General features: G+C 40.8%; 1 protein-coding gene across 1 annotated transcript; it reads left to right on the top strand.

The window, feature by feature from the left end:
* Positions 1–575: 575 nt before the first annotated feature.
* Positions 576–9,636, top strand: LOC5574412 (mitochondrial chaperone BCS1). The gene is made up of 4 exons (XM_021851068.1): positions 576–696; positions 7,627–7,644; positions 8,122–8,639; positions 8,748–9,636. Exons 3-4 carry the CDS (start codon positions 8,177–8,179, stop codon positions 9,557–9,559), a joined length of 1,275 nt encoding a protein of 424 aa, XP_021706760.1. The 5' UTR covers positions 576–696; positions 7,627–7,644; positions 8,122–8,176; the 3' UTR covers positions 9,560–9,636.
* The last annotated feature ends 6,479 nt before the right edge of the window (positions 9,637–16,115 follow it).

The following is a 16,115-nucleotide window of genomic DNA, read 5'->3' as shown; positions in this document are numbered from 1 at the left end:
AAATTTCATAACGCTAAAGGGGGTGGGTGGGTGTCCTCATGATGTTACGCCTCATACAAAATTGGGGTGGGTGCGTGTCAAAATTAGTCATTTTCAGCGTTTTGAAATATGTGAATGAACCCTAAAGCCTCTGATACAGATAGACATGTGGCAATTATGTTAACACTGGCCCATCCCAAATCCTCAACCTTTTTTTTTCTTATCCAATAAATCAGACCTTCTTATCCAAGGCTAAGGACAGTAGTTCACCTAAAATAAACTTATCGTTAAGAAAAAGTAGATTTTGTAACATTTAAACGGTACTGGACCCTATCACTACTGTGGTAGTCTACTGTAGTTGCACAAAAAACGTGAAGGGTCCGACATTAAACATAAATAATAAAAACAAAAATCAACTATTTGTAACCAAACGGTTACAAATTGACAAGGATTTGAATGACAAGTTTATCCACTGCCCCTAGCTTATGAGAGTATCAGGATTAAAACGGATACCCTAGTTCATTGATAGCATTCATTCTTCGCGTTCATTTTTGATTAGTTCGTGCGGGGGGAGGTGGAGTGGCCTTCGTGTCTGAGCCGAACGACCGGGTCACGATTTAGTTCCATCAGTTTTGTTTTGGATCCTTTCCTGACAGTAGTTTATCACGAATCATGTGTTTTTGGCGGTTCTTGTTTTGGTAGCGATTTACGGTGCAAAATTCAAGACCAACAATTGAAAAGGCCTCAAGTCCAAAATGTAAACAAATCGGGTTTCTGGAGTGTGTGAAGGGGATCGGTCGGTCGGTCGCGAAACGGAGCTAGCTGATTGTTTTTCGGTCTTTTTCGCGGATAATTCGAAAAGTTTTGGGGTGAAAGTTGTTCCGAGCGGTACCTTGAACGGTAGCGCAACAAAAGTCGGTGAATTCCGTTTGCGGGTCGGTGGATTTTCGCGGTTAAAAGCTAAAAAACGAAATTGCAAATGGTTGCGCACGCGGTGTTTGGCGTTTGAGCTTTGGCAGCCATTTTCGTTTTACCAAAATAGCCAAAATCAACTACCACAGTGAAAACGATCCGCGCGTTTGTAGAAAAAGCGCAAAAGCCGCGAGCGTTACGTCAATCGGTTCGCCTGCCGGTCGAGACCGGTGCCGCGTTTGGGGCTTTTTTTTTCTGTGAACGTGGGGGAGAACAAGAAGAAGAGCAGTGGAGAATTAAGAAGATTGATGTGAAAAAGGTGCGATAAATAAGTAAAAAGCGAAAGAGAAAGGAATAGTGATAAAAAAGAAAATAAAAAGCTACTAGCAAAAGAAAGAAGATTAGTGAAAAATCTAAATTTCAAATGTGAGTTAAATCAATCAAGAAGAAGAAAAAAGTGAGCAAATAAGTCGAGAAAGCTGGCACAGAAGAAAAGAAAATGATTAAAAAAATTCAAACGCGCCAACAAAATGGAAAGCCTGCAGCTAAAGCTGCAACCAGCAGGGTCACGAGAAAAAGGTCAACAGAACAGGCCAAAACTGCCGGAAATACTACTGTACCAACCGTGCAACTGACAGACGTACTGTATCTGGAACCTCTCAAATACGACGAACCAATCCCGTCGCACCCAGCAGCCGTGGGAAAATTCCTAACAGAGGCTGGTTTCAAAAGGTGCACAGAAATAACAAAAATAGGAATGTTCCGATACAAACTGCAGCTGGATGGGAAAATCGATCCAACGCAGTTGGCAATAATCAACTTAGCAGACAAAAACCTGACGCTGTACAGTCCACGAGGGCAAAGGGAGACAATATGTTTCGTGACTGACGTACCCTTGGACATCTCCGATGACGAGCTAAACAGCGAAACAATCACGGATTTCCCAGTCACCAAAGTCGAACGAGTCCTGAAAAGGGACGAGAGGGGAGGACTAAAACCAACACGGAACGTGAAAATCTCCGTCGAAGGAACAGAAGTACCGCGGGTTGTCAAGATTTATGGAGCCAACTTCCATCCGGAGCTTTACATCTTCCCAGTCAAACAGTGCTCGTCCTGCTGGAAGTTCGGGCACACAAAGAAAAAGTGTGCCGGAAAGCCGAAGTGTAGGACATGCGGAAAGGAGCATGATGCCAACACGTCGTGCGAAAACCCCCCGTTCTGTGTCAACTGCAAGCAGAATCACGCTTCAAACAGCAGCACGTGTCCAGAGAGAGAGAAAAGGAATCACGGAAGGAGAAAGATCCTGTACGAGATACGCAACAAACGCGCCGAACCAGACAAGGGGTTGGCGCCCAACTGCTGGTTTCCAGTAACCCAAAATCGGTTTGAAGGTCTACAGGACGAATCAAACTTCCCGGGACTAGTGGACTCTACACCAGCACAACCACTATACACCGGTGCAGTCCCAAAGAGAAGCAGGATGACGGATTCGAGACGTGCAGAAAAAAGTCGAAGCAGCCCACGAGAAAACCACACCCAATCAATTCAACGAGACGCCAGAGAAAGCTACAGCGCAGTAGCAAGCGGAAACTGCCACAGGGTCACGGAGGTGGAGCGAATACTAGCAAAATTGAGGCAGGACGTACTGCGCCTTTGTCAAGGCCACCATTGGTTAGAATCGATAGTAGAAGTACAGAGAAACTTGAGTCGCCGAATACAGCAGAAAAGGACGGAGATCGAGACCGATCAAATATTAATTGATGTCAGCATGCAACTGGACAAAATCATTGAAGAAATAAGAAACCCCGCGGACGCCCAGAATAGCACAACATTATTGAACAATGGCCTATAAAACAACTAACGTAATACAACACAACATCCAAAGTGTTAGAAATACGGAAACTAGAGAAGAACTGTACGCATGCTTGACATCGAAAAACGTCCAAATAGCGATCCTCCAAGAAATTTGGTTGAGAGAAGGAGAACATTGGAATATGAAAGGATACAAACTCATCTCACGTAGACGTCCAGAAGGCTATGGCGGAGTAGGAATCCTTGTGAAAGAAGAACTAGGATACGAGGAACTTGTGCTACCAAATTTTGACCGACTAGAGGCGATTGGGGTAAAGATCACAAAAGGTATGGATCCAGTTTACTTCATATCTGCCTATCTGCCGCCAACAAGAGGTTCGTCAAACGGATGTAGGGAGGATATGACAAGCTTTTTTGAAGCGGTGGATGCATTGAACGGGGAGATAGTAATTGGAGCAGACTTCAACGCCCACCATCCCTCATGGAGCCCTGAATTCAGTGCATGCAGCCGTGGCAAAATCCTACGTAATCTTATCGACCAGTCAAAACTAATCCTACTGAATGATGGATCGCCTACGATGATAAATGCTCCGGGTGGAAAAGATTCTGCGATCGACCTCACGCTCACCTCAGCGGGTACAGCGAGAAAATGCATCTGGACCGTACAAGAAGAAGAATTCGGTAGTATTCACATGACCATCAAGTTAGAAATTACAGAGGAAATACCAAAGAGCGAGAAGACCTTCGTAAGGATTAACAACTCCAAATTGGTTGACCACCTGAATAGCATAAGACCCCAGTATATTTACTGTCCCGAAGAAATGGTCTCAGTTGTGGAAGAAGCGGTCCGAAACTCATCCTACACCTTCAAAAACAAAAAGGTAAACTTTCTCAAGCCCTGGTGGACGGAAACCATTGGGAATCTGTACGAATCAAAGAGGGAAGCGTTACGATCGTACAATCGGAGTAAAACACAGACGAACTTCATCCGACTTCAAAAGGAGAGAGCAAGGTTCAAGAGGGAGGTTAGGAGAACGAAACGAGGCTACGTCAGAGAGCTGACTGAGAAAATCGACGAGTCCACACCAAGCAGACAACTATGGAACCTAATTAAAGGGATTGACACTGCGCTGACAGGGAAACACAAGCGATTGGCAGAACTCACGCACGAGCAGGGTATGGAGTTTATGGAGTCATATTTTGGAAATAAATTCCAAGAAGTACGGTTAGTACCAACGAAGACAGACAAGGAACTCGAAGGATACGAAATGGCGCTAAAGGACGACGAGATTCTACGAGTGTTGAAGAAGAGGAAAAACCATTCAGCACCTGGCCCAAATGGTCTGTCGTACGCAGTACTCAAGCAGCTAAATCCGGAAATGCAGGCGAAAATCTGCGAAATGCTTAGCAGAGTATTTGTGACTGAGGAGATACCGGAATCATGGAGAATCACCGAGGTAAGGCCAATCCCGAAGAAAAGTAGTGGTACGGATCAAATGAACAATATGCGACCCATTGCCCTGATGAACATCGAGATAAAGCTGATAAACGCCGTAGTAAAAGACAGGCTCGACGATATAACGATAATACAGCGTTTGATACCTGAATTATCGTTCGGCTTCAGAAAACACGTATCTGCTTCCACCTGTGTCAATTATGTGGTCAACTCCATCCATAATGCTAAAGAGGCGAAAAAGGAAGTCTTCGTCATTTTCCTAGACATCAGCAAAGCATATGACTCAGTTAAAACAGAAGTACTTCTGGGAAAACTGGCAAATGCTAATATACCGAAAAAAATAGTCTCTTGGATCCACCAATACCTACGAAGTCGGCGGGTGCAATTAAAGACGGAGGGAAGTACGATTGAGATAGAGGTTTCCGAAGGACTACCGCAAGGTTGTCCTCTATCCCCCTTGCTTTTCAACCTGTATACTGCGTCATTGCACGAGCTCTCAACGGAGGACGTTGAGCTAGTGCAGTTCGCCGACGACTTTGCGGCAATAGTGACCGCAAACACAGTCGAGGAAGCCGGTGAACGGTGTAACGCTTTCTTAGCCGAAATACATGCCAGTTTGACAGCACTGAACCTGAGGGTAAGTCCACAAAAATCTGCAATAATCCCTTTCACCAGGAAACGCACTGACCATGTGAGAATTAGGCTACATGGCGAACGGATAGAACTTGCCAACACACATCCATATTTGGGTTACGTTTTGGACAGAAATCTGGCACACAGGAAGCATATCGAATCGGTTACAGACAAAGCAGGGAAGAAGCTCGGACTGATGAAAATGCTGTCCAGGAGATCCAGTGGAGCAAGTCCGGAAACTCTTCTGAAGATAGGTAACGCATTGATCCGAAGTCGCATGGAGTATGGGGCCTCCATATTTGGAAACGCAGCAGCAACGAACCTGAATAAGCTTCAAGTTCTTCAGAACGCATATATACGCAGCGCGATGAATTACCTCAACAGTACCCCTGTGCACGTGATGCTAGCCGAATCAGGACAAATCCCCATGGAACAGCGGATTGACTCGCTAACCAAAAGAGAACTCATTAGAGCCACGTGGTACAAAACACCTCTATCGAAGTTCATAAACAGTACGCTGAACAGAGAAATAGGTAACGAGTCGCATCTCACGGAGACAACCGATAAGAACATCGATCTACTATACCAAGTTCATCCTGCCGATCGGGAGATACCCTTTCTGATGAGAATGAGATATTTCATGACGATAGATTTCCACAGGATTGTAAAAACAATTCTGTCTGAGGACCAGCCGAAAAAGGAAACTGCAAACTCAATTGTGTGGCAAACACTCTTCAGGGAAGCAATGGAAACAAAATACAAACACCACAATAAACTATATACGGACGCCTCTAAAACGACCACGGGTACGGCTTTTGCCGTATTTGACGAAACGGATTCGCATGTTATCAGCGAGGGGATAAATAATAATTTTTCCATAACAAACGCTGAGCTTTTAGGCATTCTAAAAGCGGTGGAGCTAGCTAAAAACAGGGGGTACAAAAAGACGGTTATTCTCACGGACTCGAGAAGCGCATGTGAAATGCTGCTCAACGCTAGTACCTTTGAAGAAAATTATCTGCTTGCGGAAATCTACAAGGAGTTCTACGACATGAAAGGAAGATCAGTTCAAATCCAGTGGATTCCAAGCCACAAGGGAATAGATGGCAACGAAAAGGTGGATCAAGAAGCGGTAAATAAAACAAGAGAACGTCAAACATTCTTCAATGGGATCACCATGAGTGACGCAATCATCCTTAGCAACAACGAAGTCTGGGACAGCTGGACTAAAAAGTACAAAAAGCTTTCCGATGACAAGGGCAAATGGCACTTCCAAATACTAGAAAAGCCATGCAGGAGGATTTGGAACAAAAACATGACATTGAACTCGGAGGAAGTCAAAATCATTAGCAGAATCAGAACCGGTCATTGCTTAACCAAGGATAGAAAAGCCAAATGGAAATGGGAAGATGACGAACTGTGCGAATGGTGTGAAACAACCGAGGACCTACACCATATACTATACGACTGCCCACGGTACAACCAGAGCAGAGTTGAATACCCATCACTAGAGTATATGAAACCACTCGAAACTATACTATCAGAAAAATGTGAAGAAGAGATGAAACAAATAGTAAAATTCCTGAAAGAAAATAAGATTCACATTTAAATGGAAACAAAATATCCAACAACGGTACAACTGACCACTACGAAAGTCCAAATATGACGACGGCGGCGAGATGGACCAACCAATGGTCTTAGTCTGTCGAGTACGACAATCCAAAGAAAAAAAAAAAAAAAAAAATCGGGTTTCTGCTGGTTTAAGTGTATAAGAGCCTATTCTTACTGTAACATACAATAGTCATGCAAACATATGCATGAAAGTTGAAAAAATATCATTTTTCTAAAAGGCCCCATCTCGTTTCCGGATAATTAGGATATTAATCGCAAATGCGGCCTTTTCCTAAAAAGGCCCCATTTCTATATTTACTTGAAACCGAGTTGAGGCCTTTTCAACAAACATCAAAATTGTAACTAAAATTACGAAAAAATGTTTCAAATTTACTAAGCAGATACAAGTAATACTTCAGCCGCTCCGCTCCATGGATTATTTTACACAGGGATAGTCTCAACGGCGAACATAATCAAATTTTCCGTCGGGTTCCTGTGGAGTGATGTATTTTGTATCATACTACCTAATAATACCTGTGTCAGCATGTCTGTACTTCACGACTTATTGATAACAACACGATTTCGTTACAATTGCATGAAACATAACGTTCAATTGAAATATTACTTCAATTGAACAAATATTTCCATATAATTGCTCGACGACACTCTCGCTTAGCACATCCATTATGTTCATCGATGACGATGATTGAATAAATCGCATATTTAATCGACCGCACGAATCTCCTCTTGCTGCAGAGATCCCATGTACCTTGCTTTACCACGTAACACTCTTCTACACTTCAATTATCGTATTTTATCATGAATTTTGAATGATTTGCAAAAGGCCACATCTGAAGATGATGAAAAAACAAGCCACAACTAGAAGGCCTCAACACATTTTAGAGTAAACAAAGGCGTCAACTCACAGGCCTCATCAGCGTCGGCCGGCGTCTATGGGCACAAATGAAAAGGGCTGCACAGCTTTTGGTGAAATAAAAGCCTCATTTCCTTTGACTCGTTTTTTAGCAGGATTTTTGCGCTAAAATGATAGTAATGAATATTCATAGCTATAAATCAGTTTATCCATCGACTTTTTGAACGATAAAATAACATAAAATGCTTAAATTCATAATGTAAATTTGATTTATTGTTTGACAAAACAAGATTGCATTTTTCTCATTGTTTACTTTTTGGAGATGAGGCCTTTTGAATTGTTAGTCTTGAATTACCTTAAAACCAGTGTCCGATACCTGGGAGGGAGCCACCGATACTACACACGAAATATAAGACAACGTTATTTTGAACTGCAAGATAACTCCAGTATGCCAACAACAATCAAGGCAGGCTTCGAGAAAATCGGTAGTTTCCTTTTGTTGTACATCTTCGATCTTTCCTGACAAACATGGAAAAAGGGCCACAGTTTTCTATGCACTAAATATTAATTTTCATTGGAAAAAGTAGAACGATGCGTTTTTCAATGCTTTATGTTCAATCAGATTAAATGGTGCTCGCGTGACATTACTTGCATTATGTGCATGAATTGATTTTTATTCGATTTTTATCACTTTTGAAGAAATGCGAAAATGTGTTTTAATCAGCTACGCGCTTTTTTCATGTTAGTCCAATGTTTGAGATCTGGGCTCACAGTGACAGTTCGTGACAGCGGAATCTCGGCTCACTATGACGTACAGAAATTTTGTATTGGTTTCTCCCTCCCAGTCCGATACTAACAGTAATATCCAGTTGTCGAGATTAATCCGCGTGACTTAAAAGATGACCATCACCGACTATGTTTCGGCGCTATCGGACAATCCGTACTTTGGTGCCGGTTTCGGTCTGTTTGGACTCGGCGCCGGTGCCGCGATGTTACGTAAAGGACTGCAAGGAGCGTTGATTCTTTTCCGTCGTCACTACATGATAACGCTGGAAGTGCCCTGCCGGGACAAATCTTACCAGTGGGTACTGCAGTGGATTACCCAGAAGGGTGCCAAGCACACACAGCACCTCAGTGTGGAAACGTCCTTCCAGCAACGCGATACGGGTCACATTAAAACGAAGTACGACTTTATTCCTTCCATCGGAACGCACATAATGCGCTATGGAGGTACCTGGATCAAAGTGGACCGCGCCAGAGAACAGCACACTCTGGATTTGCACGCCGGAATACCATGGGAAACAGTACAACTGACCGCGTTTGGCAGGGATAAGAACTTGTACTTTAAGATATTGGAAGAAGGTAAGGGACCATCCATAAATGGCGTAGCATTTTTATTGTCATTTTACATTTGGTCACAAATGAAGTATCACTGACATCCATAGAATTACAACCATTCCTATGTTTCAGCAAGACAACTGGCCCTGAAGAACACGGAGGGCAAAACCATTATGTACAGTGCCATGGGTTCCGAGTGGCGTCCGTTCGGTCATCCGAGGAAGCGAAGGCCGTTGAAGTCCGTCGTGCTGGACGAAGGTGTTTCCGATCGGATACTAAGAGACTGCCGAGAATTTATCCAAAATCCTCAGTGGTATGCGGATCGAGGCATACCCTACCGGAGAGGGTTCCTTCTATATGGTCCACCAGGCTGTGGGAAGTCCAGTTTTATTACCGCTTTGGCGGGGGAAATCGAGTTTGGAATTTGCCTGCTGAACTTATCAGAGCGTGGTCTGACGGACGACCGGTTAAACCACCTGATGAACGTTGCGCCTCAGCAATCGATCATTCTGCTGGAGGACATTGATGCTGCATTTATATCCCGCGAGGATTCTAAAACGCAGAAGGCAGCTTTTGAGGGATTGAACCGAGTCACGTTCAGTGGGTTGCTCAACTGTCTGGACGGAGTAGCGTCCACGGAGGCGAGAATAGTGTTCATGACCACCAACTATCTGGAGCGGCTGGATCCTGCTTTGATCCGACCGGGTCGAGTGGACGTCAAGGAATACGTCGGCTATTGCACCCGGCACCAGTTGGAGCAGATGTTTATGCGCTTCTATGCCGGCGAGGAGGGAGCAAAGAATGCCAAAGTATTTGCCGAAAATGTATTGAAGGAAGGACGCAACGTTAGTCCGGCACAGGTTCAGGGATACTTTATGATCCACAAGATGTCCGATCAGATTACGGTGGTGGAGAATGTCAAGAAAATTTGGGATAACTTGTGATACGGTTCGGAGGTGGGAAAAGTAGGGATTATGCTCTAGCAATCTACTGTAAGTAATAAAATAATCTAGAAACGAGATATACAGGCGTATTCAATGTATATAGACCAGCCTAATAGTCTTCTAGTGTAAATTAAACGGTGATGGTTGCATTCACCGGAATCATGTATATCTACCTACTTAGCTCTATATTGCCCTAAAAACTATTTTCTGAAATGACGAACAGTTCTAATTCTGATTGCAGCTAACAAATATATGTTCTCTGATATAGAATGTGGCTAGTTTACAAATTATTAATAATGATGCACTGGTGTTCAAAATTGCAAAGTATGTAAAAAATCCTTCCAAAACAGCTCAAAAGCCTTCAAATCACGATAACTTTTGATTCCCTCGTTAAAATATTTTCAAATTCACGGAGAAGATGCTTGAATACTATATCTTTCGAATGGTAGGTGCCAAATTCTTGGACATTTTTTTGCGTTAATAACGGTTTCTGGCACACCGTGACTATTCTACTATTATAGTTTGTCTTGAATTTATGATTATTCTACTATGGTCGAACTTTTGTTCCAGCTTTTGAACTAGCGCCGTGAAACAGATAAGCATCTATTGAAAGACGCAAAAGGTGAAAAGCACAGAATACACTGTGGCATATTTTGGGTTGTAAAACAAGCATCTAGTGAATAATACTGGATAAACACTATTAGGAATCTTTAAGTTAGACGAAAGTCGAAAACTCCCATCCCAATTCAACAGAAGCTCAATTTTTCAACAATAACGTTAACTCAATTTTGACGAAATTACAATTAGAAGATTGAACAAATTAGAAGTTTTTAAAGGGCAATACCTACCTTGATGGCTACAGCCTACCGTCACGCCATTGCTGGGCGTATTGTAGAGATCCATCTTCGTCGGTCTTGGGCGAAACTTCTCCAGTTGCCCCAAACGTTTGGGAAGGAACGTTTCAAGGAACCTTCAAGGAAACCAGCTTGGTATTCGAGCGGTCTCAGTCTGTTAAACAGGATGCGCGACAGAATTTTGTACGCCGAATTCAGCAGGGTAATTCCTCTGTAATTGGCACACTCCAGTCTGTGCCCGTTTTTGTAGATGGGGCGCACAGTATTTCGATCGGCCGAAATCGTGAACTTAATTCTGTAGCACCTTTAAACGTGATTTTTTCGGAATGGTGTCTTCGGACGAAAATTTTCTAAAATTATAGCGCATATATTGACAGTAAATGTTAGGTCGCAACTTTGCCACGGGCGGCGCTGCGAAACTATTTTTTTTAAATGACGATCTTTAAATTGATGTCTTCGGCAAAGTTGTAGATAATTCAAATACAAACAACTTTGCCAAAGACACCTAGTGTGTATTCAGCCGCATTTCCAAAATACGGGAGTATTTTATGAACGACCCCCTAAAACTAGTTTTTCTCGTATATTTTGAAAATGCGAAGTTTCCGGTAGCAACAATGTTCTACAAAATTGTGTAAAGAGTCAAAATGAATCATTCTCTAGAAGACACTAAGTTTCTAAAGATCAAGGAAAAGCAGTTATAACCATTTAAGTGCAAAAATCAGTCATTTTTTGGGGTCCGTGTATTTATTTGGGTGGCAGGTGGTGGCAGATGAAACCTAGTAGGATTCATAATACATCATTAGTAGTCGTAAATGTCGATAGTGTCATTATTATCCACGAGTATCCCTTTTACTTAGAGGAAGATTCATCAATGACTCTTATTACCCTGTAGTACTTAGTTATATGATGGGTAGAGGGCTATGTGGCTCCATACTTCTTCTTTTTCTTCTTCTTGACATATTCTTCATCATTACGCACACTCCATAGGTTCCAATTACTTTTATGAAGAAACTTCTCAATGAGTCTTTACAAAATTACTCGCCATACAACTATTTTTCGCTTGCGGTTATAGCTATTTTTTGTGCATGGACACTATAGCAAGTTAAATTTTCTGTGAAATATTCTCTTGAGAGAAGACTAAATCATTGAATCACTTGGAGTGGTTGCAACACTCATTTACAAAATGATCCAATATTGAGGCTCTTGCCTGATTTTTGGATTTAAATTTGATACATCTCTTAATTTGCTACTCATCGCATCGTGCTCGCACGTGTCATAGTGTCTATCTCAAGTAAACGCTAGCCTGATAATTCATCTTTTTGGTCTTATAGTGCAATCATTCGACCAATTAAGCGTGTCCGCTGTATAATGCTAGCACGCAGAGCGAATTAAAGTGCTATTTGGTTACTTGGGATGTACGAAAAAAACGCAAAAATCTCAAGTGAAAAATAGTTGTAGGGCGAGCCATTCCGTAAAGCGTCATTTCTCGAGATTGTGAACTTTCTTCAATAATGTATTTGGAACCTATTGGTTGTGCGTAATGATTGAGAATGGGTCAAGAAGAAGAAAAAGAAGAAATATGGAGCCACATAGCCCTCTACCCATCATATAACTAAGTTCTATAGGGTAATAAGAGTCATTGATGAAACTTCCTCTAAGTAAAAGGGATACTCGTGGATAATAATGACACTATCGACATTTACGACTACTAATGATGTATTATGAATCCTACTAGGTTTCATCTGCCACCACCTGCCACCCAAATAAATACACGGACCCCAAAAATGACTGATTTTTGCACTTAAATGGTTATAACTGCTTTTCCTTGATCTTTAGAAACTTAGTGTCTTATAGAGAATGATTCATTTTGACTCTTTACACAATTTTGTAGAACATTGTTGCTACCGGAAACTTCGCATTTTCAAAATATACGAGAAAAACTAGTTTTAGGGGGTCGTTCATAAAATACTTCCGTATTTTGGAAATACGGCTGAATACACACTAGGTGTCTTTGGCAAAGTTGTTTGTATTTGAATTATCTACAACTTTGCCAAAGACATCATATTTAAAGATCGTCATTTAAAAAAAATAGTTTCGCAGCGCCGCCCGTGTCAAAGTTGCGAACTAACATTTACCGTCAATATATGCGCTATAATTTTAGAAAATTTTCGTCCGAAGACACCATTCAGAAAAAATCACGTTTAAAGGTGCTACAGAATTAAGTTCACGATTTCGGCCGATCGAAATACTGTGGGGCGTATGAGGCCATCCAACCAGCCGGTGGGCAACTCTTCGTCCTCCCATACCTTCAGAAGCAGTGATGAGAAAAGTACTGGAGCAAGCATTTACCGCCTCTACATTTACATCTTTCTACACGACCATCAAAATCCAAAGCAAACCATGACCGTTCAAAACCAAAAAATGTCACGGCTCTTTAAAATTGTAATCTTCTTCTTCCTAACGTTTTTCAACCCCGAATGCGAAATGACTCGAGCACAGTGGTGACACGATTTTTGCGGTTTTCGGGGTTTTGCAGTTTTGCTCGATAAACGTAGCATGAAATTGAACTTGTTTATACGTATCGCAACGGAATGATTGTGCTCTTTCTGTTAGAGCTAATAGATTTCAATTAGTTGAAAACACTAGTGAAATATTAGCGATTGAATGATTTAACACTTTTTTCAATCATTTACCTTGGAATGGCTGCCCGAAAACGGTCATAGTGGAGAGACAAAAACAGTCAAGCAGTGTGTGAACCGTTGGCAGCGCAACGCCTGATGGTATTGATGCTGCTGCTGCTTTGTGTTTTGGTTGAATGGCAGAATCGATGAACTGTGGTGAATTGTGGTCACAGTTCCCAAGACTGTTCAGAAGTACTCGGTGGATCGACTGATAAAGCTGATCACTTCCGTGCTTGAGAAGCTCAATCATCAATGTACATCCTGTTCTTCGCTACATTTCCATTTTCACCGTTGCTGAAAGTGCTCCTTCCACCTGGCAGACACGCCGTTTTATCTGTCAGCAAATTCCCTTCTCTATAATTGCACATGGCGGGCACTGGTACGGTATTGTGCCGCGCACCATTGACCGTTGCATAGAATCTCCGCATATCATTTCGGTTCATGCTTTCTTGAGCTTCAGGTACCACACTTTCTTCGTGCTGCCTTTTATGTCTGCGGTGGATTGGCTTTTCTTCGGCTCTCGCTGCCCTGTACCGCTCTTTGCTCTGTCGGGTACCGGCAGAGCCGTAGCGAAAACTTACGGCGCCCTTGGCAAACCTCCTCTTGGGCGCCCCTAAGTCAATTTGGTTTCTGAATCATGTTTGTATGTTGTTTTCGTAAAACATCCCATGTAACCATGCTGCTCAAACTGTAGTTTTTGCATTTGAACGGCGTACATAAAGTTAGCATTACTATATATTAGACCTGTTCACATTTCCAAAAATGTTTGGAAATTCCCCAGTCAACCAATATTTTGATGTTTTATGTCGAATTGAACTTCTGGGTTAAATTAAATTAATTTGGAGAAAACTTTGGTGTACTTCAAATCAATTATGTATTTTAAAACTAATTTCAAGCTTTAAAAAATCATAACTACCGGATAGAACACCAAACGTATGTGTGTACGACAAACTTTTACAGACTAGAATTTCAAATAGCCTATAACACATTATTAGCTTGAAGCATACTGACATCTTTATTAAATGAGCTGAAAATTTGACCAGACTAAGAATAATGAACGAGAATTCAGAGTACCGTCGTGCGGGGTGACATTGGTCCATAAGGGTGACTTTGGGCCAACATTTTTACAGCAAGCTAATGCCAGAATAATGAAAACAATGTGTCAAGATTCGAGAATACATTACAAATAGCCAATAGATGGCCATAGATTAGCTATTCGGTGAACCTACTAGCCATGAGAAGCATCGAAAGAGGCGGTCAAAGTCACCCCCTAGGCCCAATGTCACCCCGCACGGCGGTACTGCTTGGCCGATAGATTTTCAGATATTTTTCACTAAATTGGAATACATTAAAATATTTTGTAAATATCATAAGAAGGTGTACACGATAATTTTTCTGAGAACTATTAAAGATTATGCAAAATAACTTGAATAAATTCATATGAAAATTATTGCTTATGAAACGTGGCAGTATCAACAAAGTATAGAATTAAATATATTCGTCTTACAATCGAAGGACTTTTTAAAGACAATGTTAAAGACAGTTACCGTCGGACGGGGCTACTTTTGATTCCAGGGGCTACTTTGGACACTCACCTTTTGTATTTATTATGTGTCTTCAGCACTTTTATTAACCAATATATGCTCTACCACTAGGCATGATTTTTTCTTGGAACAACATCAACAATAACAGGATAAACAAGAAAACATTTCAAAAAAGCTCGAAAAAACATTGGCCATACAAACATTGTTTGAATTTTACCCATGTCGTGGAAACTTATTGGGAGCATCACAAAACTATCGAATCGTCATGTTTCATGAAAATCTTGTGATTTGTTTTGCTTAAAATTGTTGTTTTATTAAAATAATTGATCAAAGGTCTTATTTTTGTGACTTTTATTTCATTATAATGTTTTGGTGTGTGTATTTTACAACATGAAAAAAATAAAATAAATGATTTTTAAAGTTAATAGACATAAAGCAAACATATTTCAATACCTACCAATGCCAAATTCACAACATAATTTCTAAAAACCTATTTTTCGTCATATTTTACATGAATTTGTAGCACAGAACAGTTGCATCTTTCAAATGCTTAAATTAAACTATTCTTGAGCCAGCTCTAAACTGCTAAGAAGCTAAAAGCATATTACAAAAGCAAACTTACTCCTTTACGATCTTGCAAAACTTTACTTCATAGATTGCGTTTTTGATGAAAATTACATACTGGTAGTAAATTAGTTACCGGTATTAATGTGATCCTTCTACATATCGTTCATATAACAGTAAGAATAGAAAAAAAAAGAGTTTTTGCACATCACTCATTTATCATCGCAGTACCTAGTAGTTACGTTCGTTTATGTCAACTTGAAATTCGAGCATTCGTAGCTGATAGTTCCATTTAAGAGGAAGTTGAAAATTTAAGTTTCATACTTCAAACTGAGAATAGTAAATGGCATGTTTCGTTGAAATTTGTTATATATGTGTAATTGATTCTAGCTTTGCGATTTTCTACAATAAGTTTATCAATGAAAAACGTGCAATAACATCACAGCAGACGACAATCTATTGAATCAGTTTGAAAGTTATAAGGAAAAATCATTTCATTAGCAAAATGTGAAAATGTCCAAAGTAGCCCCTTTTTTGCCTTGTAGGACACACTTTTTTCGTTATTCCAGTATTTTTGTTACTTATTGATGGATTTGTCTCATATTTTGCACATTTGGTACGTACATATACAACTTAAATATAGGTAAAAATTATCAATAACTATCCATAATTCTAAGAGTTACAAATCCTCAAAGTTAAAGAATGTGGAAATAATGTCAAAAGAAGCCCCGTTTGACGGTATACCATTTGTCAAAAACAAAATGCAGGGGCTTCTTGCAATTTTGTAATTATTTTTCTTAACAACTCCTTTAGAAAACACTTTGGTTGTTTTTGCCAAGAGTCTTCCAATAAATGGAAGCAAATTTGACAAAATGCTTTTGATAAAGATTAGTTTAAAAAATAAAACAAAAGT

The sequence above is a fragment of the Aedes aegypti genome, chromosome 3 (assembly GCF_002204515.2).
Source record: "Aedes aegypti strain LVP_AGWG chromosome 3, AaegL5.0 Primary Assembly, whole genome shotgun sequence".
In the NCBI taxonomy this organism is placed as follows: domain Eukaryota; kingdom Metazoa; phylum Arthropoda; class Insecta; order Diptera; family Culicidae; genus Aedes; species Aedes aegypti.
The sequence above is the reverse complement of the archived record's forward strand: the minus strand, read 5'-3'. Positions and strand labels throughout refer to the sequence as shown.

Excerpts from the sequence above, each read along its gene's own strand:
- LOC5574412 (XM_021851068.1), top strand. The coding sequence starts at position 8,177 with ATGACCATCACCGACTATGTTTCGGCGCTATCGGACAATCCGTACTTT. Across the intron at positions 8,640-8,747 it reads CTTTAAGATATTGGAAGAAG|CAAGACAACTGGCCCTGAAG; the intron begins GTAAGGGACCAT and ends CCTATGTTTCAG.